Source organism: Haliaeetus albicilla, chromosome 23, assembly GCF_947461875.1.
Source record: "Haliaeetus albicilla chromosome 23, bHalAlb1.1, whole genome shotgun sequence".
NCBI classification, from domain to species: domain Eukaryota; kingdom Metazoa; phylum Chordata; class Aves; order Accipitriformes; family Accipitridae; genus Haliaeetus; species Haliaeetus albicilla.
Genome location: NC_091505.1, coordinates 12,697,535 through 12,721,719, shown reverse-complemented (window position 1 = coordinate 12,721,719; position 24,185 = coordinate 12,697,535). Strand labels below are relative to the sequence as shown.

The window sequence follows — 24,185 nt, the reverse complement described above, 5'->3', positions numbered from 1 at the left end:
TTCCTACAGTATCCCAGCACTCCTGGGAGAGCAACATCCAAGCTCTTGGTGATGGTGGCTGAGGGAACCCAGGCTTTCCCAGCTGAGCCAAGTTGCACGCTTCCTCTGCGTACCTAAATATAGCCATGTGGAGAAGAGAAATGTTCCCATGAGCTGTTGTTTTTCTTCCTGCTGCTATCTCCTCCTCCAGGCTGCACGACTCCCCTAACAACTGTCCTTCTGGTAAATGCACTTGAAGCAACACAGATATACCGATCTGACTGAGGCTGCACTGGATCTACAAGGAGGTGATTCTGGTTCACAGCAAACTGAAAAATTGAAAGAGAAAAGGGGCTGCGGTGTTGCTGAGCCACCAGCTTTGCCCTGGTGCCAGCAGGCTTTTGTACAAGCTCCAGAGGAGCTGGTGTTGCCGCGGGGTGGTTCTGGGCCCCAGCACCCCAGAGCTGTAAACAGACCGCCGTCTGCCCGCCCTGTCCCCAGGGAGAGCAGGGCCGTGGCAGAGGTAGGCTCCCGGGGCTGCTTTCACCCCCATCCCCGGGAGAGTTGCCCAGGCCGAGGGCCAGGCCTGTCCAGACCCACGTGCCCCTGGAGGTCCGTGCCCTGGGCTGAGGCTCCTGCCGGCCACCCGCGCAGGCTGGGGTGTGCTGGCGCAACCCCTGCCAGCCCGGCCTGACCACTGGGACCTCCCCACGCCTTCCCCCGGTGCTGCCGGAGCGTTCCAGCTGCGGCTCGGCAGCGGGCGCCGCCATCTTCTTGTACGGCACCGGGCGCCGCCATGTCGCCGCGCCCGGCGGGCGGGGCGCTAACGCTTTCAGCAGCCCGCCCTCCCGCGTGGGCGCCGCCGCGCAGGGGCTGGCGTGCTGTGGCGGGCGGCGGGCAGAGGGAGCGGGGGGCGCGGCTGTGGCCAGCCGGGCCGGCACCGGGGCGGGCATCTGCTGTCGCTGTCTCTGCCCCCACAGATGAGGCCCTGCTACCTGCAGAGCTGCGGCCGAGCAGCTCGGAAAGCAGCGGGCACCGAGGGGAGAGGGGCCCCAGTAGGGGCCCACCGGCCTTGCCCCCGGACAGGGCTTGGTGCACCCTGACAGAAAGCCCATGGCCTCAGGCTGGCCGGGCTGCTACAAGCTGTGGTGTGTTTTAAAAAAAAAATCCACGCGGATTTACTAAGCAGCCTCTCCGTAATGCGCGGGATGCACCGAGGGGATGCGGAGATCACGGAGATTTTATTTGTAGTTGCTGCGGTGATTGCTGGCTGGATTTGTACAGCTCACCCTCAGCCCCGGTGGCAGCGGTTCCCGTTTGTTGGCGTCGCGGCTGTCCCCGTGTGCTTTGTGCTGCCTGGCTCCAGCACAGCTGCCCCGCCTCACCACTGAGAACGATGTTCCCCGCCGACTGGAGGTTTAGCCAGCGTGCCACCTCCCTTCCCAGACACAACCTTCCATTTGGAAGAGAGGAGGTTTGGGAAACTGCTTTTGCTCCTTGGAACTGACTTGAGGGCAAAGAGGGTTTGGGAGGGACCAAGGGTGAAATACCGTTATTTCTTCTTTCCGTAGACATTGCTTTGCATCACAGTGTGACAGCTAAGCTTTTCTGCATTGACGTTGTGGAGCTCAGGGGTCATCTTTGTCTAACTTTTATGGATAACAAGACAGGAATGACTCCTCACAGACTCTACCGCACACTGAGGTAATGAGCTATGAGCCTTCCCACATCCAGCTGTTGGGCTGGATTCTCCTCTCCTGCAAGCATTGCTACTGCCCTTTGGCTTCTTATCGTAAGCATCTAGCATTAATGTATACACTTCTCACTGCTTCTTCCTTGCCTTCCCAGTACGTAGAGGTGCAAAATAACTGCTCTTACGTGTGTATGCAGTCTGCCTCAATGTGTAATGGGTGGTCTAGGGACTCGTAGCAAACTTTTTGCTTGTCATTAACCACCCTAACATAAACCATTTGGCTCATTGGTGTGCAAAATGTGTAATAAGCAGAGGTGGTACTTCTGTGCTGGGACATAGAGAATGTCTGCATAAAACTGAATGTATGTGCCTGAAGTCAAACCAAGAGTCCTTTTCTGTAGACTTGTGTTACGGATGAGTTTTCCCTCTTGTCTGTCTTACCCTGTGGATGCTGAAATGAGTTATGGCTTTAGTGGATATGTTTACATCATGTTCATCTTTCTATGTGAAGTATTTTTCTATAGCGATGAGAGAGAATGAGGCAGGCTAATGGCAAGAGATTCAGCTTTGCGTTCACAGAGAAGGCTGTGAAGTCTGGCTCCATGCGGCTGGGGAAGGATGCCATCATCTTCACCAAGACTGGAAGGGTTCTCAGCATGGGGCAGCTTTCCCAGACCTCCATGGACTGTGTCTGTGGTGAGACAGTGATTATCCCACTGGTGTAATTCAACTAGCAAAATGGTATCTTCTCTTGGCTGAGTGGCTGAGCTGCTTACCTTCCTCCAAAGGGACATGGGGGGCCAGTGGCACTGCCACGATGCTGAGGGCACAGGCTGCCAGTGGCTGTCCCTTGGCCATGTGTGCACAGCACAATGTTTGGAGAGGGTGAGAATGACTGTAATCAGTGCTGCACCTGGAGAGTCCCTGCGGCAGGCCTTGCTGTTAACACACTGCCATGCAGCATTATTCCTTTTTCCTTGGGCTTGAACTTGTCATGCATCTGCTTGGGGGTGTCTGCTGCAAACCTGGCTCCTGGAAAGCCTTTGCAGTCAGGCCACCGACCTATGGGCTACCTTTTTCTGTCCCTTTCCCCCCACCATGCAGACTCATGTACACATCCCCTGCCCAGGAGCTATGCTCTCTGCTACTTTTCTGCACCTGTAATGGCCTTTGGTGCCAACCGGGCATGCTGGCATACTTCCAGGCTGTGTTTCCTTCATGCCAAAGGGAGCTGAGAACATACAGCTCCCCAGCACTGCTTGTAGATTATCAGCTGGCATGACATTGTTGCCCCCGACTTGGCTTGGTACTTTTAAGTGTTTTTCCTCAAAGCATCCTACTGTCATGTCTGTCCTGGCTCAGTCTTTCTCTGAGACCACCCACCTGTAATCTCTCCTGTGTCACACTTCCCCACAGTGTCAGGCCTGTGGCCAAGTCTTAGCAGCTGGATTTTTTTTGTGCCCTGTGGCAAAAGGGAGGTAGATGGACTGGGCAACCCTGTTCTCCTCAACTGTGGCTTTTAGAGAAAATGGTTGTTACAGAAGGCTCTGTGCCTAGCCTGGAGGCCATCCTGGAGCATACTGTCTTCAACACCAGGGAGGAGCTGCTGCCACAGTTCAGTGCCATTCCAGGCAAAAAGGGCACGCATATCCTCATTGGGAACATTCGCAGGTATGGGGCTGGGACATGTGGCGAGGTGGCAGTGCCCGAGGATGGGGAAGAGCTAAAAGCAGAGACAGCTTCAGGACAGCACCTGGCCTGGGTGGTCTAAGCCTGCTGTCATCCAGCCTGGCCACTGGAGGAACAAATGCAGGGATTTCTCCCGCTTCCCTCTGTATGACTGAGTGCTTGGGGTGCCATGCTGGAAGTTAAGAGATCGGTTTAGTTCTGTCTGTTGCAGGTGTGCTCTTTTTTTCAGGGGAAACAAATTAATACATTTACTTCCTTTTCCCATCTGTGCAATGGAACTTCCATATTTCTGTGTTATTAAGACTGTTCTGAAGTGTTCTGCTCCTTTGGTCTTCTGCACAGAAATACCTGTAATTAAACGACTGACTAATGAGATCCATGGAGTGTGTGAAATATGCTGTTTTATCTGCTCCTCTGGAAGTTCCCTTGGGGTCCTGATACAGAAGAGTAGACCGGGGTGCCGATGATTGTAGACTGTCTTTATTTTTGTGTTTGGTGTTTTTCAGAAATAAAGATGGGGAGCTGGAGCTGGATTTTGATACGGATGAGCATATTCAGATAGCGGACTTCCTTGCAGATGATGGGGAGATTCCCAGCACAAAGGTTCTGCACTCTCAGAAGATGGTTCCAGAGTTTCCTGGCCCAGAACTGGAGTACTCATTACAGGTAAGTTGACAAGGGCTGAAAGGGAGCAGGATAGCCCTTCCCCAGCCTTATTTTGTGCATGACTCACAGGGATGAAAGACATTAAATCCAAAATAGATTTTGGGTTCACCTGGAAAAGACTACATGCAACTAGAATTCTCCTGCCTCTTCTGTTGTGCTGTCTGTTATGCTTTCCCAGGCATACTGCGGTATCTTGTACCTAAAGCCTTGCATGCAGATTGTCCTGCAACAGAAGAAGGTGAACACTCAGCTGATCACCAAGAGCCTGGCCAATGTTGAATATGATTTTTACAAGCCAAGATTCATCATATCGTTCCTGCTACCTCTTGGCACTCTGCTCCCACAGCAGCCTCAGCACACTGCGGGGTTCCAGAACAACCTCACAGCTGGGCTTAGGCCCGTCTGGTCTGATGCATAAAGAAACCCAGGATTTAAATGAATAGAGAGGCTGAATTATCTTCTCCATCCTGTCTTCTGGTCACCTTTGAGAAGCCAAATCCTGATGTGAAGCTTAGGAGGGAGCCCTCGAAGCTGCTTCTGCTGGAGCAGTGGGTGATAGGGCTCAGGGCTCACCTTGTACACAAGGCAGTTTCTGCCATACCCCAAGGCCAATGGGCTGTGTCAGGGGAGAATGAGGTGGACAAAGGCTTAAGCTTTTGCTGACTGGTCAGTTTTGCTTGGGAAAATATCTGCTGAAATGTATTTTAAATGACAGCATTATTCAATTCAGTGGAAAAAACACTTTATCAAAATGTATAATGAGACCAGAAAAGCCTTTCTTCTCCTCTGTCCTGTTCATCAGCAGCTGGTTGCTGACTTTTCCCAGTTGACTAGAAGTTGGTCATTTGAGTTCCTGGAGCACGTTGATTCTCATTCCCAAAAGCCACTCCTAGGCCACCCCAGCTCTTTGGGAGTAAGATGACTTTTTTGGCTTACCTGCTGACGTCCTTTTGGAGAGCAGTGTCCACAGAGTAGAAAGCAGTATCCCCAAGTAAAGCCAAGTGCAAAGAACAATATACCCTTTAAATCTCTTCCAGAAAAAACTTTGCTTAAGCTGTTTCAAACTACACCTGAGCATCTTTTATTCCCCCTCCTCCTACGTGCTTTAAAGGTCATTTTGTATTGTGAATTTCTGTGCTTACGTTAATATGAAAAGATTGACCAAAGATGAAAAGGTGTTACTTAAATTCTGTACCTACGTACTTGGGAATTGGAGAACCAACAAAGCTGCTTTCCTGCTTTTGTAGCTTCACAGTGGTTTCCATCTGTGTGCTAATGCTCTCTCCAGGGATTGCACAGCCACTGTGTCTTGACATGATTTGCAGAAATGCAGCAGGTTACAAACCTGTAGTGGTAGTGCCCAAGCAGTAGTGGTTTTCCACTTGCTTTCATAGGTGCTTTGGCCTTGCATAGTGGGTGTGCATAAAATGACAGATCCTTGAGATTTGGAGTTTAGCACCTATAGTGTACAGATAAAGTAGCATTGTATTGGAAAGCACGTGATGACTACATACATTGCAAACATATGAGCTCTGACTCTTAAGAAGTAAGCAAATTAAAATATATTTAGACAAAAAGTAGTTAATGAAATACTTTAATTCTAAACCCACAGCTCCCTATCTAATAGCGGTCTGTCTAACATGGAATTTGTGAAACTGGAGTCTGCTGAAGGAGAGCTTGCTCTTCTTTGATGGACCTTAGTATTGTCATTAGTTGTTAAGATTTCTTCAGCCCTGACTGGATGTGCTTGATTTGGTTTTGTAAACATTGGTCATTTATCTTTTAACCACAAGTAGAATTTTTAGTCATGAGTTATCTCATTTGTGATATAGTCCAAGGCAGTTTTCTTTGGCCAGATCTTGCCTGTTCTATTATCAGGGTAATATAAATGCATATCAGAGTTTTTATTAAAGCTATCACCAAGGCATATTTTGACTTGGCAGTGACAGACTGGCTCCGCTCAGTACAGCTGTATCCAACTCCCCTTCAGTCAGTTATGCGTGTTCTTATCTGTGATTGCTGGCTGCATGCATGGGGTTGTTGTTAGCAGGCCAAGGCTGAGCACTTTTTCTGTGCTGAAGAGAGAAGGTGGTGTGCTGAGGAACTCAGTGTGGGTTGCTTGATGCTGCGGCCTCTCTGGAGTGTGTCACTCCTTTCTGTGGAACTTGTGCATCTCCCCCACTCCTCCTCTGGAGCTTCTTGTTTATTTCTTTCTTGACACATTTTCCCTTAGAGCAAAAGGGTGAAGATCACCTTTGGATTCACCTGCAAGAACAAAAGCCACTAGGGGATCATGATGTACCACAGCAACCTGCTCAATCAGATCCTATGAGAACGTGGGCTGTCAAAGGAAGGTGGGTAATTGGACTTGTCTGTTACCCCTTTTTAACTCTGAGAGGGGAGAATGGGGCTTTGCAAAGAGCAGGCTTGTCTTAGGTCCTTGCTTCACCATGCACATTGCATGGTGTCCAGAGTTGAACAAGGAGACCTGGTATATCCCTAGGATCAGATCAGTGTGTGCATCTGCACAATGGGTGCCTGTCCAGGTTTTGGGTAACTAGAGATGGCCAGCTACTGTTCAATATTGCTGTGGCTGGAGGTGCTACCAGAGGATGGGCAGCCTGCCTCTCCTCCAGGGTGATTTCCAGAAGAGGATCCGCTCTGGCAGAATAGCCTGGACTCTGTTGGGAAGTGATCGCTGAAGCATTTGCCTCTAGGTGTTATCTTGCAGCAGCATCTCAGAGCTATGGCATACTTTGGAGGTGACCATCTTTGCCACAGATAATTCTGGTCTGTTAGTTAAGCCAGCCTGTGCTCTGCTTTCTGGAAGAAAAAGCCTCAGTATAATATGCCCAAAATACCTTTGCAGGGGAGTTTGCCAGGTGTTTGTACCTCATATGTGCTGTTGGCATGCAATGCACAGGCCATGGTGTTGCCATCAACCTCTGTATCAGGGGTTTGGAGTGTCAGCGCTCCCCGAAGGACTATTTCTTTTTGTTCTGAGCAGAATTGGCTAAAGCAGCTCTCTCCCTTCATTTCTGGACCCTGGTGCAGGGAGGTGGTGTAGGTGTGATTGCTATAATTAGAATGCAACTTCCTGAATCGAGCACACAACAAAGAGGAGTTTGAAGAAGGCAAAGAGTGCCAGTAAGAGAGACCTGTGCCCAAGGCTGCTGCTTGGAGAGGGTTTTGCTGTGATACAACCTTTGTTCTGAGCACTGCACATGTTCTTAGGTCTGTTTATTGTGAAGTAGCCTCAGATTGGCCTGTTTTTTCCTCCTCTAGTGCCCCTAGAGAGCATGGAGAATTTTGTCCTGAAAGTCTGGTGCAAACATATAGCCTTGGGCTGAGGAAAGGACACATCCTCTGTGTTCCTTCAGCTCATTCCCTCACAAGACTCCGGCCCTGAGCAGACTCCTCTGAAATAAAATGGAGCCTGTGTTCATGTATGCTTTAGCAGAGCCGCCCAAACTGAGAACACACCTATGAAGCCAAAAGAAAAAGTTGAACGCTCACGTGGAGCTCCAGTTAAGGGGTACAGCAGAAGCAGGCAATGTCCTCCCTTCAGGGACTAGCCCCTGCTCTCCTGGGGGTGCAGCACTCCACACTTTGGGAAAGGTTGTACTTGGGGAAAGAGACCTGTAGTCTGAATGTTTTTGTGATGATATTGGCCCATTTTTTGCAGCTGTGGGGTGGGTGATACAGAAGGGCTGTTAAGGTGCCAACCTAAAACCTTCAGTCACAGGTCTAAGTCAAGTTCTGGGGGAAGTGGTTTGTGTTTGCCCTGGTTGTTCCTTGTGCTGCCTGTTGCGCCAGTAGGAGTTGCCCAAAGTTAGCACCTTCTTACGGAGTTCTTCCTTCCAGACAGACAATTGCTGTGCTGGGACAGAAACTCAACAGCTATTGGAAAGTGAAGATGGCACAGATGAATTTGGGAAATGTGGATGTAGCTTGCATGATAGCGTAGGAATCATTTTGCTGCTGCTCTGATCTTTGCCAGCATTAAAAGCCTGGGGGCTTTCCCTTGGCCAAGGTGAGGTGGCAGTGTACCACCACGAGGAGCAGAGGCTGCCGAGGGATGACTGGACTCCTTCCTATAGGGAATTGAGATTTGAACCTGTGGAATTTGGCCTGGTGGTTACTGGGAGGGATGCCACACCATGGGCAGGGTGTCCCTGGGAGAGCAGAGACATGTTGGCTGCCCTGGACCATCCCATGTGCTGTGCCAAATGGGCTGGGATTGGTTTGGGTCAGGTGACAGCACTTGTTCTGAACAGCCTTTTCTGGTGTTTACTCCATGCTTGAAATACTCAGACTGAGCATTAGTTTTTGCAGAGAGAGACCAGACCAGACATGGGTACAATGTGAAGAGTGTCTGAAGTGGAGGAAGCTCCCTGACCAGGTTGACTCTACATTGTTACCAGAAAGCTGGTTTTGTTGTCTCTATCCCCTTCCCAGATACAGGTGGGAGACTCATGAATTGAGTCCTGGATGACTTTTTTCAATGCCATCTCACATCCTTGAAATATAAATGGTTTCTGTCAAATGCTTGACTTCCTGCTTTCCTTCCACATACCTGTGAATGTAAATCTTCATTAAAATAGGCGATGTTAAAATAGGAACATGTTACAGTATGCTTGCTTGAGTCACTGCCTGACCCCTTTTCTCTTGATGCCTTTAAAATAACAGGTTTTGATCTAGAGGAATCTGGCCATTTAAATTATAGTGCTTCTGAAGGATTGGATGGGTTTTAGTTAAATGTGCTGATTGAATTACAGTCAAATGGCAAAACTGCTAATAACAAAATACAGTTTCTTGTTGAGATCTCCTGACCTGTTGGAGAATAAAAAAGCTTTATTTCCTTACCAAGAATATCAGCTTAAATGCTAAGCAGAAAGAACTGGTAGAGTTGGGACTGAGACCAACTGTCAGGACGTTACTGAAGGAAATTCCTTTTCTCTGATCAACAAATTCCAGGGTGCAACCAGTTTATACGGCTGAATTGCTGTTATTTGTTGAAGTTCAGCATTCCACAAAGATAGATAAGATAGCCTTCATGATAAACTATTAAGGAAATCAGTTGGCCCTGGAGGCTGAGGAGTAAGTTTTTATAGCCTAGAAACTAGATAATAAAGACACTTTTCAATAGAGGAGGAAGCTAATACAGGACTGCCTCAATTTAAAGCTCTTTGATACATTAAAAGTGAGTGATCTGGCAGAGGAAGCAGCACAGATTACAGATGGCAGACAGTTCTTTGTCAAGGCAGTCAAACAGACTGTGGGATTCCTGAGTACCTTCAGACTGACCTGGTTCAACTGAGCAATCAGCAAGGTGGTGGCAGACCAGAGCAAGCAAGTAAGGTACTGTAGAAGGAGTAATTAGGATTGTCTAGGTGTACAGATAATTTCAGTTAGTAGTATCATCTGAGGATGGAGACCTAAGAATGTGTTGGACAGTTCAGTGAAAACATCTATGCAGTACTTGTGGCTGCCAGAAAAGTAACAGTTACATTTCTGTTTTAAACCTGTATATGCAGGATTTTTATCTTGTGTTTCAGGACATCACTGCAAATGTATAGTGGTACTTAGAGGGAACTTTTCCAATAGACTGTTTCCACATAACTCATGACTGACAGTTCCTTTCCTTTGAAGCAGCTGGTATTAGTGGTCTATGCTGCCCACATGGGTTATGATGCATTTCTCTGTCAACTCAAAACTGAAGCAGAAATGACTGGCATTATAAGTGGTGTGCTGAACTCTGTCTCATAGTCTGTACTTCATTTTGTCTATGTTATTTTGGGATTCAAGTAGCTCTTTTTCCCTTTAGCCCTTAAGCTAAAGGGAAACTTAAGCTAAGTTTGATTTTTCGGCTGTTCTCTTGATCTTCTTTTATCTGAAATCCTGAAGGATTAGAGACATTGCATAGATGTTCAAACCATGGAGATTTTTGGTGGAAGAGATGAGTCAAACTGTTCTTTCACACACTTAGGCATGCTTGACTGGTCTTGTTGCAGAAGCTGTTTGACACCCTAGGAGCAGGAATACAGTGATGAGGAGAAGAGACCCAGATATAGACAGAAATGCCAGAAGGGGTGAGTATATCCAGTTCCAGTTTGCAGCTCAGCTACCTGGAGCAAGGATGGGGGAAAGAGAGGCATTGGGTGTCCTGCATACAGGAGATGTCTGCTGCTTTTCTCTTGTTGACCTGTTGTTCTCCAGGTGAAAGAACGTTTTACCCCTCGGTAAGACAGCAAGGAGAAACCTGCTCTTTTTTTTCCCTTTTGTTGGTCTAGGGAGCTGGACGGAGAGAGGAAGAGGAGATTGTTATCATCTGGGGAGAGTGTGGAACAGCAAGTGAGGCAGGAGGGAGAAGGCTGCAGGAGTCGGCACAGGGAAAGTCTCGATGCTGGAGGGCTTGGCAGGTTCTCAGTCCTGCCTCACTGTTATTCGTGTTTCCTCCTGTCAAGAGAGATGCCAACATGTGAAGGTGTCAGAGCATCATATAAAATGAGACTTTGATTTTTATTTGTGTACACCTTGGACGTGCTTAAAACTCTTAACAGTAACAGGTGTCAGGGCAGTTCCAGTCCCTGCGCTCAATCTTACCCTGTACTGCCTAGTCCTAGTGTGTTCCTTCCTGGCTCTCCTGGCTAGAAGAGGATGCAGGGAGCTGTATGTTTCCTCTCTTGGGGTTGCAGCTCTGGTCCTGTGTGGCCTCTTTCCCCATTTTCAGGTTAACTGGTTATATTAAAGACTCTGATGTTTTGAATTTTCAGGAGAAGTGTCTTTTGGACATGGCTGCCCAGGATGGGTTCTCCAGGGAGCTCTGTGACACTGCAGCAAGGAACTCTTCATGGCAGTTGGTATTTCAAAGACTGCTGCAAATTGTGAAGCTCCCATTTGGCTCTTCCATTTTGGAATGAAGGTGAGATGAGGCAAGCAGTTCCAGTGCTGGCATGACCTGTAGCAGAACTCGCTGGCACAGTGTGCCAGGGAGTTTTGTGATCTGGGGAAACCTTGCGTTAACGGAGAGACCTACCAGGAGCTGGCAGCTCATGCGAGAGCAGCTGATGAGACCTGGGTGGTGCCAGGAGCAGCCATGGCCAAGCCCCCACAGCTATAAAGCAAACCCCTTCCCAGGTGCCAGGCCGGAGAGCGTGCCATACTCTTATACCAGTACTGGATCGCTGCAGTGAGTACACCTGTGGGAGGTGCACCCCAGCAGAGGAACTCCTCAGCTTAGTGGCAGAGCTCCGGGAGGAGGTGATTAGGTTGAGGAATATCTGGGAGTCTGAGAGAGAGAGAGATTACTGGAACCGCACCCTACCTTTCCTGGGACAGGCCTGTCGGGCAGACAGGACACATGATCTGGAGGATTCCCTATCCTCTCTCCACCTGGCAGAATGTGGTGACTTAAGGGACGGGGGGGAATGGCAACAAGTTCCTGCCTCACGCAGCAGGCACATTTCCTCCATGACTACCCCACCTTCCCAGGTGCCCTTGCATAATAGGTAAGAGGCTCTGCAAGTGGAACCACAGTGATGAGGATGATGGTCCATCGAGGTTGGAGGTTTTGCCAAGGTCAAGTCGGCCTGTGCCCCATATCAAAATTGCTTCCATTAAGAAAAAAAGACAGGTTATTGTCATAGGAGACCCTCTTCTGAAGGTCCAATATGCTGACCAGTTAGTAAGGTCCCCTGGGAATCTGCTTTTGAATGTACTGGAGTCCATGAATGCTGGTCACTTTTTAAGAGCCATCCTTTAAGAGCACAGAACCAGTCAATTCAGAAGTGTTGGAAGTCAACAAAGTGGGGCAGAAGGCCGGCTTGATGAGCAGGGATCTTCTGCTAGAACTTAGGTGGAAAAGGAAGGTGTATGGAAATTGGAAGCAAGGACAGGCAAGACAGGAGGACTACAGAGATGCTCTTCGCCATTGTAGGGAGAAAATTCATGTGGCCAAAGCTTGATTAGAGTTCAAGCTGGCCAGTACTGTGAAGGACAACAAAAAGGGTTTTTTAAAAATATGTTAACAGCAAAAGGAGGATCAGAGAGAACATTGGTCCGTTACTTGACAAGGTCAGTCACCCCACAAATAGGGACGTAGACAAAGCAGAGACCTTTAATGCCTTCTTCACCTCTGTCTTCAACTCCATTGATGGGCCCTGGGACCCCCAGAGTCCTGTGTTGGAAGACCATGGCTGAGGAGATAATAAACTCGCAGCCAAACCTGAACTTGTTTGAGACTTACTGCTCCAGCTGGATGCACATAAGTCTATGCGGCCCAATGGGATTCACCCTAGGGTACTGAAAGAACTGGATGACGTCATCATGGGACCTCTTTCCATTATTTTTCAACCATCTTGTGAGTCTGGAGAGGTCCCTGTCAACTGGAAGCTGGCAAATGTTGTCCTAATTTTCAAGAAGGGTAAGAAGGAAAACCCTGGTAATTACAGGCCTGTCAGTCTTACTTCAGTGCCTGGTAAAATTATGGAGAGTTATTATTCTGGGAGTTATTGAAAAACACTTGAGAGACAATGCAGTCATTGGTCATAGCCAGCATGGGTTCATGAGGGGAAAGTCCTGTTTAATGAACTTCATTTCCTTTTATGACAAGATCACCCATCTAGTTGACCAAGGAAAGTCAGTAGATGTGGGATTTGGGAATTTTAGCAAAGCTTTTGATACTGTCTCTCGCAGTATCCTTCTGGACAAAATGTCCAACACACAGCTAGACAAGTCCATAATATGATGGGTGAACAATTGGCTGACAGGTCAGGCTCAAAGGATTATAGTAAATGGGGTTACATCAGGCTGGCGGCCAGTCACCAGTGGCATTCCCCAGGGCTCAATTTTAGAGCCAGTGCTCTTCAATGTTTTTATAAATGATCTGGATGCAGGAATTGAACGTACTTAAGGAAGTTTGCCAACGATACTAAACTAGGAGGAGCTGTGGACTACCCTGAGGGCAGAGAGGCCTCAGAGAGACCTGGATAGACTAGAGAGCTGGGCAATCACCAATCATATGAAGTTTAACAAGAGCAAGTGCCAGATTCTGCACCTGGGATGGGGTAGTCCTGGTTATACATGCAAATTGGGGGATGAGAGGCTGGAGAGCAGCCCTACAGAAAGAGATCTGGGGGTTTGGTTTGGCCAAATTGAATATGAGTCAACAGTGTGCCCTGGCAGCCAAAAGGGCCAACCATTTCCTGGGGTGCATCAAGCACAGCATAGCTAGCCAGTCAAGGGAGGCGATTGCCCCATTCCACACCGCACTGGTGTGGCCCCACCTCGAGTACTGTGTGCAGTTTTGGGCGCCTCAGTGTAAGAAGGACATGAAACTATTAGAGTGTGTCCAGAGGAGGGCGACCAAGATGGTGAAAGGCCTTCAGGGCAAGACTTAGGAGGAGCCACTCAGTTCACTTGGCTTGTTCAGCCTGGAGAAGAGAAGGCTGAGGGTGGACCTCATCCCAGTTTACAACTTCCTCATGGTGGGCAGTGGAGGGGGAGGTGCTGATCTACTCTCTCTGGTGACCAGAAATAGGAAATGGAGTGAAACTGCATCAGGGGAAGTTCAGATGGGACATTAGGAGAAAGTTAAGAGGGTGGTCATTCACTGGAACAGGCTCCCCAGGGAAGTGGTCATGGCACCCAGCCTGTCAGAGTTCAAGGCACGTCTGGACAATGCTCTTAGTCATATGGTTTAGATTTAGGTAGTTGTGTGAGGAGCAGGGAGTTGGACTTGATGATCCTTGTGGGTCCCTTTCAACTCAAGATATTCTGATTCTTCTTGACAGATCAAAGGTGGAGAAAGGCCCATGCCTCAGCAGTGGAGGCAGAGGAGGAAGAGAATTGCAGGTCCATAACAAACAGGAACAGGCGGGCATAATGGAGTGTGAGAATGTGAAAAGAGCAGTGTAGAATCGCTTTGTGGAACTGAAGACTATTTCAGCAGTGTGAGGTGTGCTCCGGTGCAAGGTAATGAATTTGTGGCTGTGCATCCCTGCTGGTTTGGAGGGTTTTGGAGAGAGCAGGTGAAAGTGGGTTGAGGAGGAGTCACTTCTCTATAAAGAATGTAGTGGGCTTCTTCCTTATCTGCTGACTCTTAACTTCTTCAGGCCTGGCAAAGCTCTTTTTATCTTGCTGATTGATATAATTCCTGTGCATGCACCCTCCTTCCATTTCAGGTGGAGAAAATTGAGCATGAAGAGTGTTGCCTGAAAACAGAGTTCTTGAAATGCCAACAGGAACTGGCACTGCTCAGAGCTCAGAAGACAGAAGGCTTGCCCTGCAGCAAGAAATACACGTGTTAGTGCCAAGCTGTGTGGCAGAAGCAGAAAGCAAAGCTGGCGAGGCCTGCAGAGGAGAAGGCTGAACTGACAGAGAGACTCAAGAATACAGAGATGCACTTAAGGGTGCTGAGGGAGGCACAGGTTTCCTGCAGGGGCCCAGAGAAAGAAGACCTGATGAGGTCAGAGCTGTGGGTTGGCTGGTTGGCAGTCCCTGTCATCCCTAAGGTGGGGGGAGAGGGCAGGAGTCGTTGTGGGCTGCTGTTTCCATAGGACGCTGCTTCCCTGGTATCCATCACCCTGCTGTATAGGTAGCTGGGTTGTAAGTGAGGATCCTGCTGTTGTGAGGAGGTGGAATCACCAGATGAATCCAAATAATTGATCCGGCTTCAAAGATGCCCTATGGAAAGGTGCTTTGTCCATACTTTGTCTATCCTATACTGTGGCACCTTGTTGCTGGATCCCTTGCACAGTGTTGGGTCTGTAATGGAGATAACATCCCTGGTAGCCAAACAGGTGTTATAGGGACCCGGAGCTGATCTTTCCTAGTTGAGTCCCAAGGATAGTTATTGCTGGGGGATCTTGATTTAATACCTGGCTGGTGGAACCTGCACAGAAGAGGCTCGGTTGTCTTACTGTGCCTCTTTCCTCTTGGCTAAGGCTTGGTTTCCTGTGGCGCAACTGACATATTGAAGGGCTGTTGTTCACACTTTTTTCAAGCTCACTTCTCCCCCAGGTGTTGTCCCCTGCATCAGTGCCCTTGTCTGCTTGGACCAGCAGTTTCACCTGCACTGTGAAGCTGGAGGCTGAAGAAAAAGGGACTTCTGACTTTCCCCCTTTTCTCAAAAAGATGACCATAGTCCAGAGAGGAGATGGACCTCAGGAGAAGACCAGACCCGTAACAGCAAGGTAAGTGGTAGGTTGCAGGCTACTGCCTCACACCATGTTCTGTCTTCTGTCCCTTGTTTGTGGTCTGCACTGAGGCCATGTGGAAGGTCTTGGTGAGATGCAGTTTGCTGCAAGGAGCCCTGGCCAGAGCTAGTGGATCCGTCCTGGGTAGTCTTACCTTCCGTCCCTTTTTGGGAGAGGGGTCTGCAGGACTCAAATGCTCCTTCATCCTCTTGTGTCCAGAGTGAAAAGGGGAACAGGGTAGAACAGAGAGAGGAACAGAAATCCTTGCCAAGTTGGTGTTTTTAAATCCTCCTGGTTTCCGTGTATCAGTGTTAACAACTTCACACCCCTGTGAGCTAAATTCACCTCCATGCGTACAGTCTCCAGCCCTGTGGTCAGTCTGGATGGCAGCTGGCGTGACTGCCTGTCCACTGCTGGAGCATTCAGCTCTCTGTGTCTATGAATTACTCTGTACAGAGGACATCTTTACCCAAGAGAAGCCAGATACCTTTTGTCTTCCAGCAAGGAATCAGGTTTCTGGCTGAGAGAATTTCTCTGGATAAGTTCTCACAGTCTCTTCAACTTTTGGGGTGGGGATTGAGATATGATTGATTGATTGATTGATTGGTTGATTTTCAACTCTCTTTCACTGCCTCCCGAAACCCTTACTGCCCATGTCATGACAGAGCAATGTGGGCTGCTCCCACACGGTGGCACTACTTGCCTGGCTGAGGGGCTGCCTGGCTGTGTCCTGCACTTGTCCCTTCTGCGTGCACACTGGGCCTGCCCACCGGTTGCCCAGGGAGAGGCCTGCAATGGGGCTGCTGGCATGTTATGAGAGCAGTCGAGGGGACCTGGCATCTCTCTCTCTCTGTGGCCCTTTGCACGTGATGCAGCTGGTTGGTTGATTGCAGATCTATCTGGTTGACCTTCTCCTCCTGACAGGATCTTGGGGAGGGAGAAGGCCACTGGGTTACAGCAACTTTGAAAACATTGTGTGATAAGAACAGTCCTGCTCATCCCTGGCTGGCTCAGAGCAGTAATTCTCAAAGCTGCTTCTCTCATCATGCTGGTGGGGCCAAACATCTCCTGTTGCTCCTGTTTTCCTTGCCCAGGCCCCTCTTGTTTCTCTTCACTGCTGCCATGCTGAACTACTTTTTCCAAACATGAGCTCTCCACAGCACCTCCAACAAGCTCCATCAACATCTTTGCTCTCCAACCCTGTTCATCTCTCCCAACATCTTTATAACTCCCCCACGCTCTTCTTTTTCCTGTGTTCCTCCTTGTGCCCACATTCCTTGTCCTGTTTGCCCAGCACTGTTGAGAATCCATCCAAGGGCCTGGGCCATAACACAGACTTACAGATGAACTGGGACTGGCCTTTCCCATCCTGAAGTCAGGCTTTTGATTGCATTACAAATGGGTCAGGTATCCAGGGCACTGACAGGCACAAGATCTGGTTGGGTTTGTGGACAAACATGCTCCAAATAATTTTATAGCTGAAGAAGCTTGAAATGGCAGCCCATCAGAAACATACCTGCCTGCCATGTTTAGTGAAATGTGTCAGGCACGTGTATTTCAGACAGGACATTTAGCAAATTTCTGTGGGTTTTTTCTTCAGAGACTGCAGTTCAACCCCACTGCTATCTCAGATGGGAGACAGGCGGTGAGGCTGTGTAGGTAGGGAACCAGGGTCTTTGGGCTTTGTAGCTCTGCTACTGACATGTCCCCTGCATGAAATGAGCATGATAGCTGCTTGTCCTAAAATGAGAGTGAGCGTCAGGAGCATTATGCTATAGAGAGAGGCTGATGCCATGAGTTTCTCTCAGCAGCAGTCCTCTGTGCTGGGGCAGCAAACACCTGGCCAGGTGGAGGATTGATCCCCACAGTCACGGCATTGGTAGTTTGCTACAGCTACAGCAGGTATTGAGGTCTGAGGTTAGCTGTGCTGTCAACTGGGGGCACTTCAGCCTGCTCAACCTCTCTTTTTCTTTTTTCTTTTTCTTTCTTTTTTTTTCCCCAGCAAGCCAAAGTTCACCATAAAAGAAGAAATACTGGAAAAGCATGGTGACCTAGTGGAAGCTTCACCCCCAGACCTGACTTGTCTCAGCCCTCCTACTTCTCCCCTTCAGAAGAGCTTTGCAGTACCTTACCAAGAAAGGGAAAAACTTCTGTACATAAACGAGGAGGATATGAATGTAGGTGGCAGCTTGCACACCTGTCTGCTCAAAGAGCAGCTGGCAATCTGAGCAGCACCATCCCTGCTAAGTGTATCATGCTGCCTCAAGGCAGAGACTCCAGCATTACCCAGTAGCTCAGCAGGAGGTCAGACGGAGACTGGTGTGGTCCAGGGGAAGCTGGAAAAGCAAATGTCAAACTTAATAGCAGAAAGACAGGCTACAGTCTTAAGTGTGTCTACACAGACTTAAGTGTGTGTAAATTCATACAGGAGGACGAAAGACATAGACAAGTGGTTCTTTGTGGCAGTTGGTGTTTTGAAGGCTGCTGCAAGTGGTGAAGCTCCCCCTCGGCTCTTCCGTTTTGGATGGAAGGCAAGACTTGACAGATCAAAGGTGGAGAAAGGCCCATGCCTCAGCAGTGGAGGCAGAGGAGGAAGAGAATTGCAGGTCCATAACAAACAGGAACAGGCGGGCATAATGGAGTGTGAGAATGTGAAAAGAGCAGTGTAGAATTGCTTTGTGGAACTGAAGACTATTTCAGCAGTGTGAGATGTGCTCCGGTGCAAGGTAATGAATTTGTGGCTGTGCATCCCTGCTGGTTTGGAGGGTTTTGGAGAGAGCAGGTGAAAGTGGGTTGAGGAGGAGTCACTTCTCTATAAAGAATGTAGTGGGCTTCTTCCTTATCTGCTGACTCTTAACTTCTTCAGGCCTGGCAGAGCTCTTTTTATCTTGCTGCTTGTGCTGGTTTTGGCTGGCATAGAGTTAATTTTCTGCATAGTAGCTTGTATGGTGCTATATTTTATTGTTGTGACTAAACCAGCCTTGATCAGCTATTGCTGAGCAGTACTTACACAGAGTCAAGGCCTTTTCTGCTTCTCACACCACCCTGCCAGTGAGTAGGCTGGGGGGGCACAAGGAGTTGGGAGGGAACACAGCTGGGACAGCTGACCCCAACTGACCAAAGGGATATTGCATACCATATGACATCATGCTCAGCATATATAGCTGGGGGAAGAAGGAGGAAGGAGGGGACATTCAGAGTTACAGCGTTTTGTCTTCCCAAGTAACCATTACTTGTAGTGGAGCCCTGCTTTCCTGGAAATGACTGAACACCTGCCTGCCAATGAGAAGTGGTGAATGAATTCCTTGTTTTGCTTTGCTTGCATGCACAGCTTTTGCTTTATTAAACTGTGTTTATCTCAACCCACGAGTTTTTACTTTTACCCTTCTGATTCTCTCCCCCATCCCACTGGGGCAGAGTGTGCAGGTGGCTGTGTGGGGCTTAGTTACTGGCCAGGGTTAAGCCACAGCAGTCCTTTTTGGCGCCCACTGTGGGGCATGAAGGGTTTGAGATAATGACAGATTTGATTGGAATATGCTAGATCAAATTTATAGCCGTTATTGCTGTTTAGCTATTAACTGGCAGGCTCCTGTGCTTGCCACGGGGCTTGCTTGCCTTACTAAATATAAGAGTCTAGTCCTCGTTGGTGGCTGCTTTTTGCTTTTGTTGCTCGCTGTACTGCTTATCATCTTACTCTGCTGTGCCTGGGAACATTTTGATAACAGCAATGGTGATGCGCCTGGGCTGGCAGATGGCCAGGGCATTGCTGCTGTTTCTGTGCTGCTGTATTGGACAGGCTGGAACTCCAGTGTGAACTCGAGTCACAGGGACTGTGACCTGTGGATGAGTCCATGCAGGAGCAGGACACCCCAAAGCATCTGTGGCTGTGGGTAAGTCCACGCTAGAGTAGGTATATCTCGAAGCGTCTGTGGCCGTGGTTGTATCTGTGCCACAGCAGGTATACCTCTGAAGGGATTGTGGCCCAAGGATAAGTCCATGCTGGAGAAGGTACATCTTGAAGCATCTGTGGCTGTGCATGAGGTCATGCTGGAGCACCTCAAAGCATGTGGCCATGGATAAGCCCACGACAGAGCAGGTACACCCCTGGAGGGACTGCAGCCATGGGTAAGGCTGTGTTGGAGCAGGTTCACTCCTGAAGGGACTGTGGCTGTGGGTAAGGTCACACTGGAGCAGGTATATCTCTGAAGGCATCATGGCCTATGGAGAAGGCCATACTGGAATGGGTGCACCTCAAAGCGACTGTGGCTGTGAATAAGTCTATGCCGCAGCACGTATACCCCTGAACAAACTGTGGCTCATAGATAAGGCTCCACTTGGAGCAGGTACGCCCCTAAGGGACTGGGATCCATGGATAAGTCCGAGCCAAAGCAGGGGCAAGGGGAGGAGTGCATTGCAGTGTTAAACCCTATAACCTGACCCGGTGGGACCAAGGGTGGAGATTATAATGGAAATACCTTTAAATTGTTTGTAACCCATGGTTTGAGTTGCATGTTACAAGAATTACTATAGCAGGAACCACCTGAACCAATGGAGGGTGAGCCTTACAAGAAGCAGTACAAGTGCAGTAGTGACCTGATCTGAGCTTGCTTTGGTGCCCAATAATTCCATGTGGGCTCTAAACATCTGCCTGCGGATGGGAAGTATGGAATGAATTCCTTATTTTGCTTTGCTTGTGCTCATGGCTTTGGCTTTACCTATTAAACTCTCTTTATCTCAACCCATGAGTTTTCTTTTACCGTTCAATTTCTCTCCCCCATCCCACCTGGGGGGGAGAATTGAGTGAGCTGCTCTGTGGGGCTGAGTTGCTAGCTGTCCTGGTTTCAGCTGGGATAGAGTTAATTTTCTTTCTAGTAGCTGGTATAGTGTCATGTTTGGGGTTTAGTATGAGAAGAATGTTGATAACACAGATGTTTTTAGTTGTTGCTAAGTAGTGTTTCTGCTAAGTCAAGGATTTTTCAGCTTCTCATGCCCAGCCAGCAAGAAGGCTGGAGGGGCACAAGAAGCTGGGAAACGACACAGCCAGGACAGCTGACCCAAACTGGCCAAAGGGGTATTCTATACCATGTGATGTCATGCCTGGTATATAAACTGGGGGGGAGTTGAGGCTGGTGGGGGGGTGGATCGCTGCTCGGGAACTAACTGGACATCGGTCAGCAAGTGGTGAGCAATTGCATTGTTTTGTATATTCCAATTTATATTGTTATTATTATAGTAGTATTATTATTATTGTCTTTTTTTTTTCTTCCTTTCTGTCCTGTTAAACTGTCTTTATCTCAGCCCACAAGTTTTACTTTTTTTTTTCCCTGATTGTCTCCCCCATCACAATGGGTGGGGGGCAAATGAGTGAGCAGCTGCGTGGTGCTTAGTTGCTGGCTGGTGTTAAACCATGACACTGGCTGAGGTTAAACTGTGACACCAATTGATATCATTCCTGTGCATGCACCCTCCTTCCATTTCAGGTGGAGAAAATTGAGCATGAAGAGTGTTGCCTGAAAACAGAGTTCTTGAAATGCCAACAGGAACTGGCACTGCTCAGAGCTCAGAAGACAGAAGGCTTGCCCTGCAGCAAGAAATACACGTGTTAGTGCCAAGCTGTGTGGCAGAAGCAGAAAGCAAAGCTGGCGAGGCCTGCAGAGGAGAAGGCTGAACTGACAGAGAGACTCAAGAATACAGAGATGCACTTAAGGGTGCTGGGGGAGGCACAGGTTTCCTGCAGGGGCCCAGAGAAAGAAGACCTGATGAGGTCAGAGCTGTGGGTTGGCTGGTTGGCAGTCCCTGTCATCCCTAAGGTGGGGGGAGAGGGCAGGAGTCGTTGTGGGCTGCTGTTTCCATAGGACGCTGCTTCCCTGGTATCCATCACCCTGCTGTATAGGTAGCTGGGTTGTAAGTGAGGATCCTGCTGTTGTGAGGAGGTGGAATCACCAGATGAATCCAAATAATTGATCCGGCTTCAAAGATGCCCTATGGAAAGGTGCTTTGTCCATACTTTGTCTATCCTATACTGTGGCACCTTGTTGCTGGATCCCTTGCACAGTGTTGGGTCTGTAATGGAGGTAAGAATGGAGTGGAGGAAGGAACCCCAGTGCACATGGTACTCATGGTAGGAAGGGGGATAGCAGCTGGGTGTGTGATGGGAGATATCAGATCTGGGATTTCACCACTAACTCTCCTCTTGGCTTTTGCCCTCTTGCCCACAGTGTTATGGAGAAACTTAAGAACCTGCTTATGAATGTGGGCTGGCTTCTCTCGTTCATCCTCACCCACTTGGAGCTCCAGGATATTAACTTTCTGAGTTGGATCAGGTAGATGAGATCTTGCAGACCATACTGGAGGAGACGAACCTCATGTTGGAGTAGTGTCCTCTCCCCTGCCACTGTGCCTTTTGCACATGATCATTAATAAAACCCTGTTTTCTTTACTAGTGGTCTAGGTCATCATTCTGGTGGGGCAGGGGGTTCTCCTCACCCTCCTCTGGTCTTGCAGGACCAGCGTGGCTCTTCTGCTCCCTATTGCTGGGTGCTGGGGTTCTCCAGGCAGTGGAAACCCAGAGGTGGTGTGAGAAGAGGGGACTGCAGCATGGACATGGCTCCAAGCACAGCCAGGCTGGGTCATGCCTGGCCAGTGGACAGCCCAGACGGCCTCTTTGCTGCGCTCCTTAGCAGTCTGGGTTGAGTAGCAGAGGGGCAAGGAGACGCTGGCAGTGGCTGCCTGGCTCCTGGTGCAGGAAGTATCTCAGGAGAGTGCAACCCAGGCACTCCTCTGTGGCCATGCTGGAGTCTTCTTGTGCCTAACAGAGCTGACTGGCTTGGGCTAGAGCAGCGTGGTGCTGAGGTTCAGGATTTGGGCTCTTTCACTCTGGGAAGCAGTGTTGAGTCCATAGGTCTGATCAGTCCATGCAGCAGCTAAACTGGGTCCTTGCCTGTGTTTTCCTCTTGAGTGCGTCTGTTTGTTTGTTAAATAATGTAGCAACACAAGGTTCCTTGAACTAAATTTATCTTCCTGTGTAGCTATGGGAACAGTAGGTGGTATGGTGATGCTGGGGCTTGCAGTCAGATCTGCCTCGAGGCTCTGGGCTAACGTGGCTGAGCCCAGCTTCTTTCAACAGATGCTGTCCTGCATGGGAGCTTTGCCTTTAAACCTTCTTTTTAGGCTTATTTTCTTAGACTCTTCTTTAGCCAGCAGCATGACCATCCTTTTAACCTATGAAATGTTGAGGATGATGGGGTGTTTGGCGGAAGACGTGGGGTTCAAGAGCATTTCACAGGGGAACAATCGCACTCAGACCAAAGGATGCTGCAGCATACTGCTTCCAGCATACTAAGGGCAAGGGCAAGTGTATATAGTTCAATGTTGTTCAAGCCTGTACTTATTTCCAGCTCAGAAGCTTCCTGAATCAAACATGGTTTCCTCCAGGTATAAAATGACTGGCTTAAAAGAGCTGAGGAGAAACCCGCCTTACAGTCATGCATTCGCTGTCCTTCCTGAACTGGGTTTTCTTGCCCGGATGCTGGGTGTGAAGGAGAGGGTGCATGTATGGCCAGCACAGCATTGCTTCTTTGACTCAAACACTTAATTTATCCTGGAAAAGCATGAGACCATGTGGCAGAAACCAGTGGCTTAGGTGGTATCACCAAACGTGTAGTATGTGTTTCCTGAAAGTCAGTGTTGAGCAACACTGCTATGTGGACAGAGAGTGCCCCATCCTGCGTGGTAAGGACTTTGCCACGTCCTTTCCCCCATGGCTGGACTTACACATATTACCGCATTAATTACTTTCACTGTTGCTAGTGGAGATAGAAAGGACGTGTCTATACAACTGTTTTTTCTGCAGTGTGTAGGTGCTGTCTCTGTGTCTGCTGTTCCTGACTTCCTGTCTGGTTGAATCCTGTTTCGTTCTCAGCTCGTGTTTCTACATCTCAGAGCTGTTTCTGTGACCTCTCTTGACATTGTCAGATTGTGCTGTTTACTGTGTTTTCAGGTCAGTACGGTGGGTGGTAACGTTTGAACTTGAAGGTAGCTCCCTTATCTGCCTCCATTCATGGTTTGAAGGTAGCATTCTTAACTCCATTCATGTTTGGTTTTTTGCTTTTGACATCTCACCAGCTGGTCCTCAAACCACAGGACTACGCCCTCCTTGCATTTAATTTTCAATAGAGCTGTTGAGGAGATTGAATCTGCACCAGGACATCCCAATGAGTTGAAGTTTTCCTTTCACGGTGTTTGGGAGACTTGCATTTGTTTTTATGATTGCATGAAATATGGTTTCTGAGGTGCAAAGTAGCCAGCGATCTTGGGGAGCTGTCATGCTTCTGATCATGTTAGAAAGTTTTATCCCAAAAGCCAGTCATCCTTTGAAGCATCTACCCTGGGCAGGGGAAGAAACAGATCTTTATTTTCTTCTCCAAAGCTGCTTCTAAAGCAGGAAATGTCTACACCTCCTTCAGGCTTGATCTCAGTGCTCTTCACAGCACATACGTGTTGAGCTAGTAATCTTAGCTGCTGCTGCTCCTCTTTACATCTTGTTTATTCCATCCCATTATAACTAGCTCTGGGATCTGAACTTTATTCCTAATACTACTTGACCTTATATTTTAGAATATTATTCACAGACATCCCCGATGTTTGTCATGTCATATGCGGAGCCCCTGGGTTAGACCCTGTCTCTGGGAGGGAGCTGTGGCACAGCCTGCACAACTCGGAGCTCTTCCTGGTTAATTCCTGCCACCCCAGGAAAGGAGAAAGTGTTTGTGCGATGTACAGAAAACAGACGCTCATGTGTTGGTGATAGGAATGGGCTTTGCTGAATGAGGAGGTGGTAAGCAAAGGGCAGCTTTGGTGCAAGCATCAATCAGCAGAGATCCGTGAGCCTATGGAAGTGTTTAACAGCTTGCGAACAGTTAGCAGGCTTCATACTCTCACCTCTCTGTGTTCTTGCATTG

The 24,185-nt window shown here is 48.7% G+C and overlaps 1 protein-coding gene across 1 annotated transcript; it reads left to right on the top strand.

Moving 5' to 3' along the window:
• The first annotated feature begins 775 nt into the window (after window positions 1–775).
• Window positions 776–21,664, top strand: MORC4 (MORC family CW-type zinc finger 4). The gene is given in 18 exon segments (XM_069811697.1): window positions 776–1,034; window positions 1,551–1,683; window positions 2,208–2,413; window positions 3,196–3,343; window positions 3,868–4,027; window positions 4,206–4,339; window positions 6,263–6,344; window positions 6,346–6,381; window positions 7,082–7,111; window positions 7,113–7,161; window positions 8,305–8,491; window positions 10,321–10,381; window positions 15,050–15,222; window positions 17,228–17,402; window positions 20,832–21,074; window positions 21,186–21,346; window positions 21,444–21,534; window positions 21,537–21,664. Coding segments are annotated over 18 exon segments (2,394 nt in total). The 3' UTR covers window positions 21,603–21,664.
• Window positions 21,665–24,185: the final 2,521 nt, after the last annotated feature.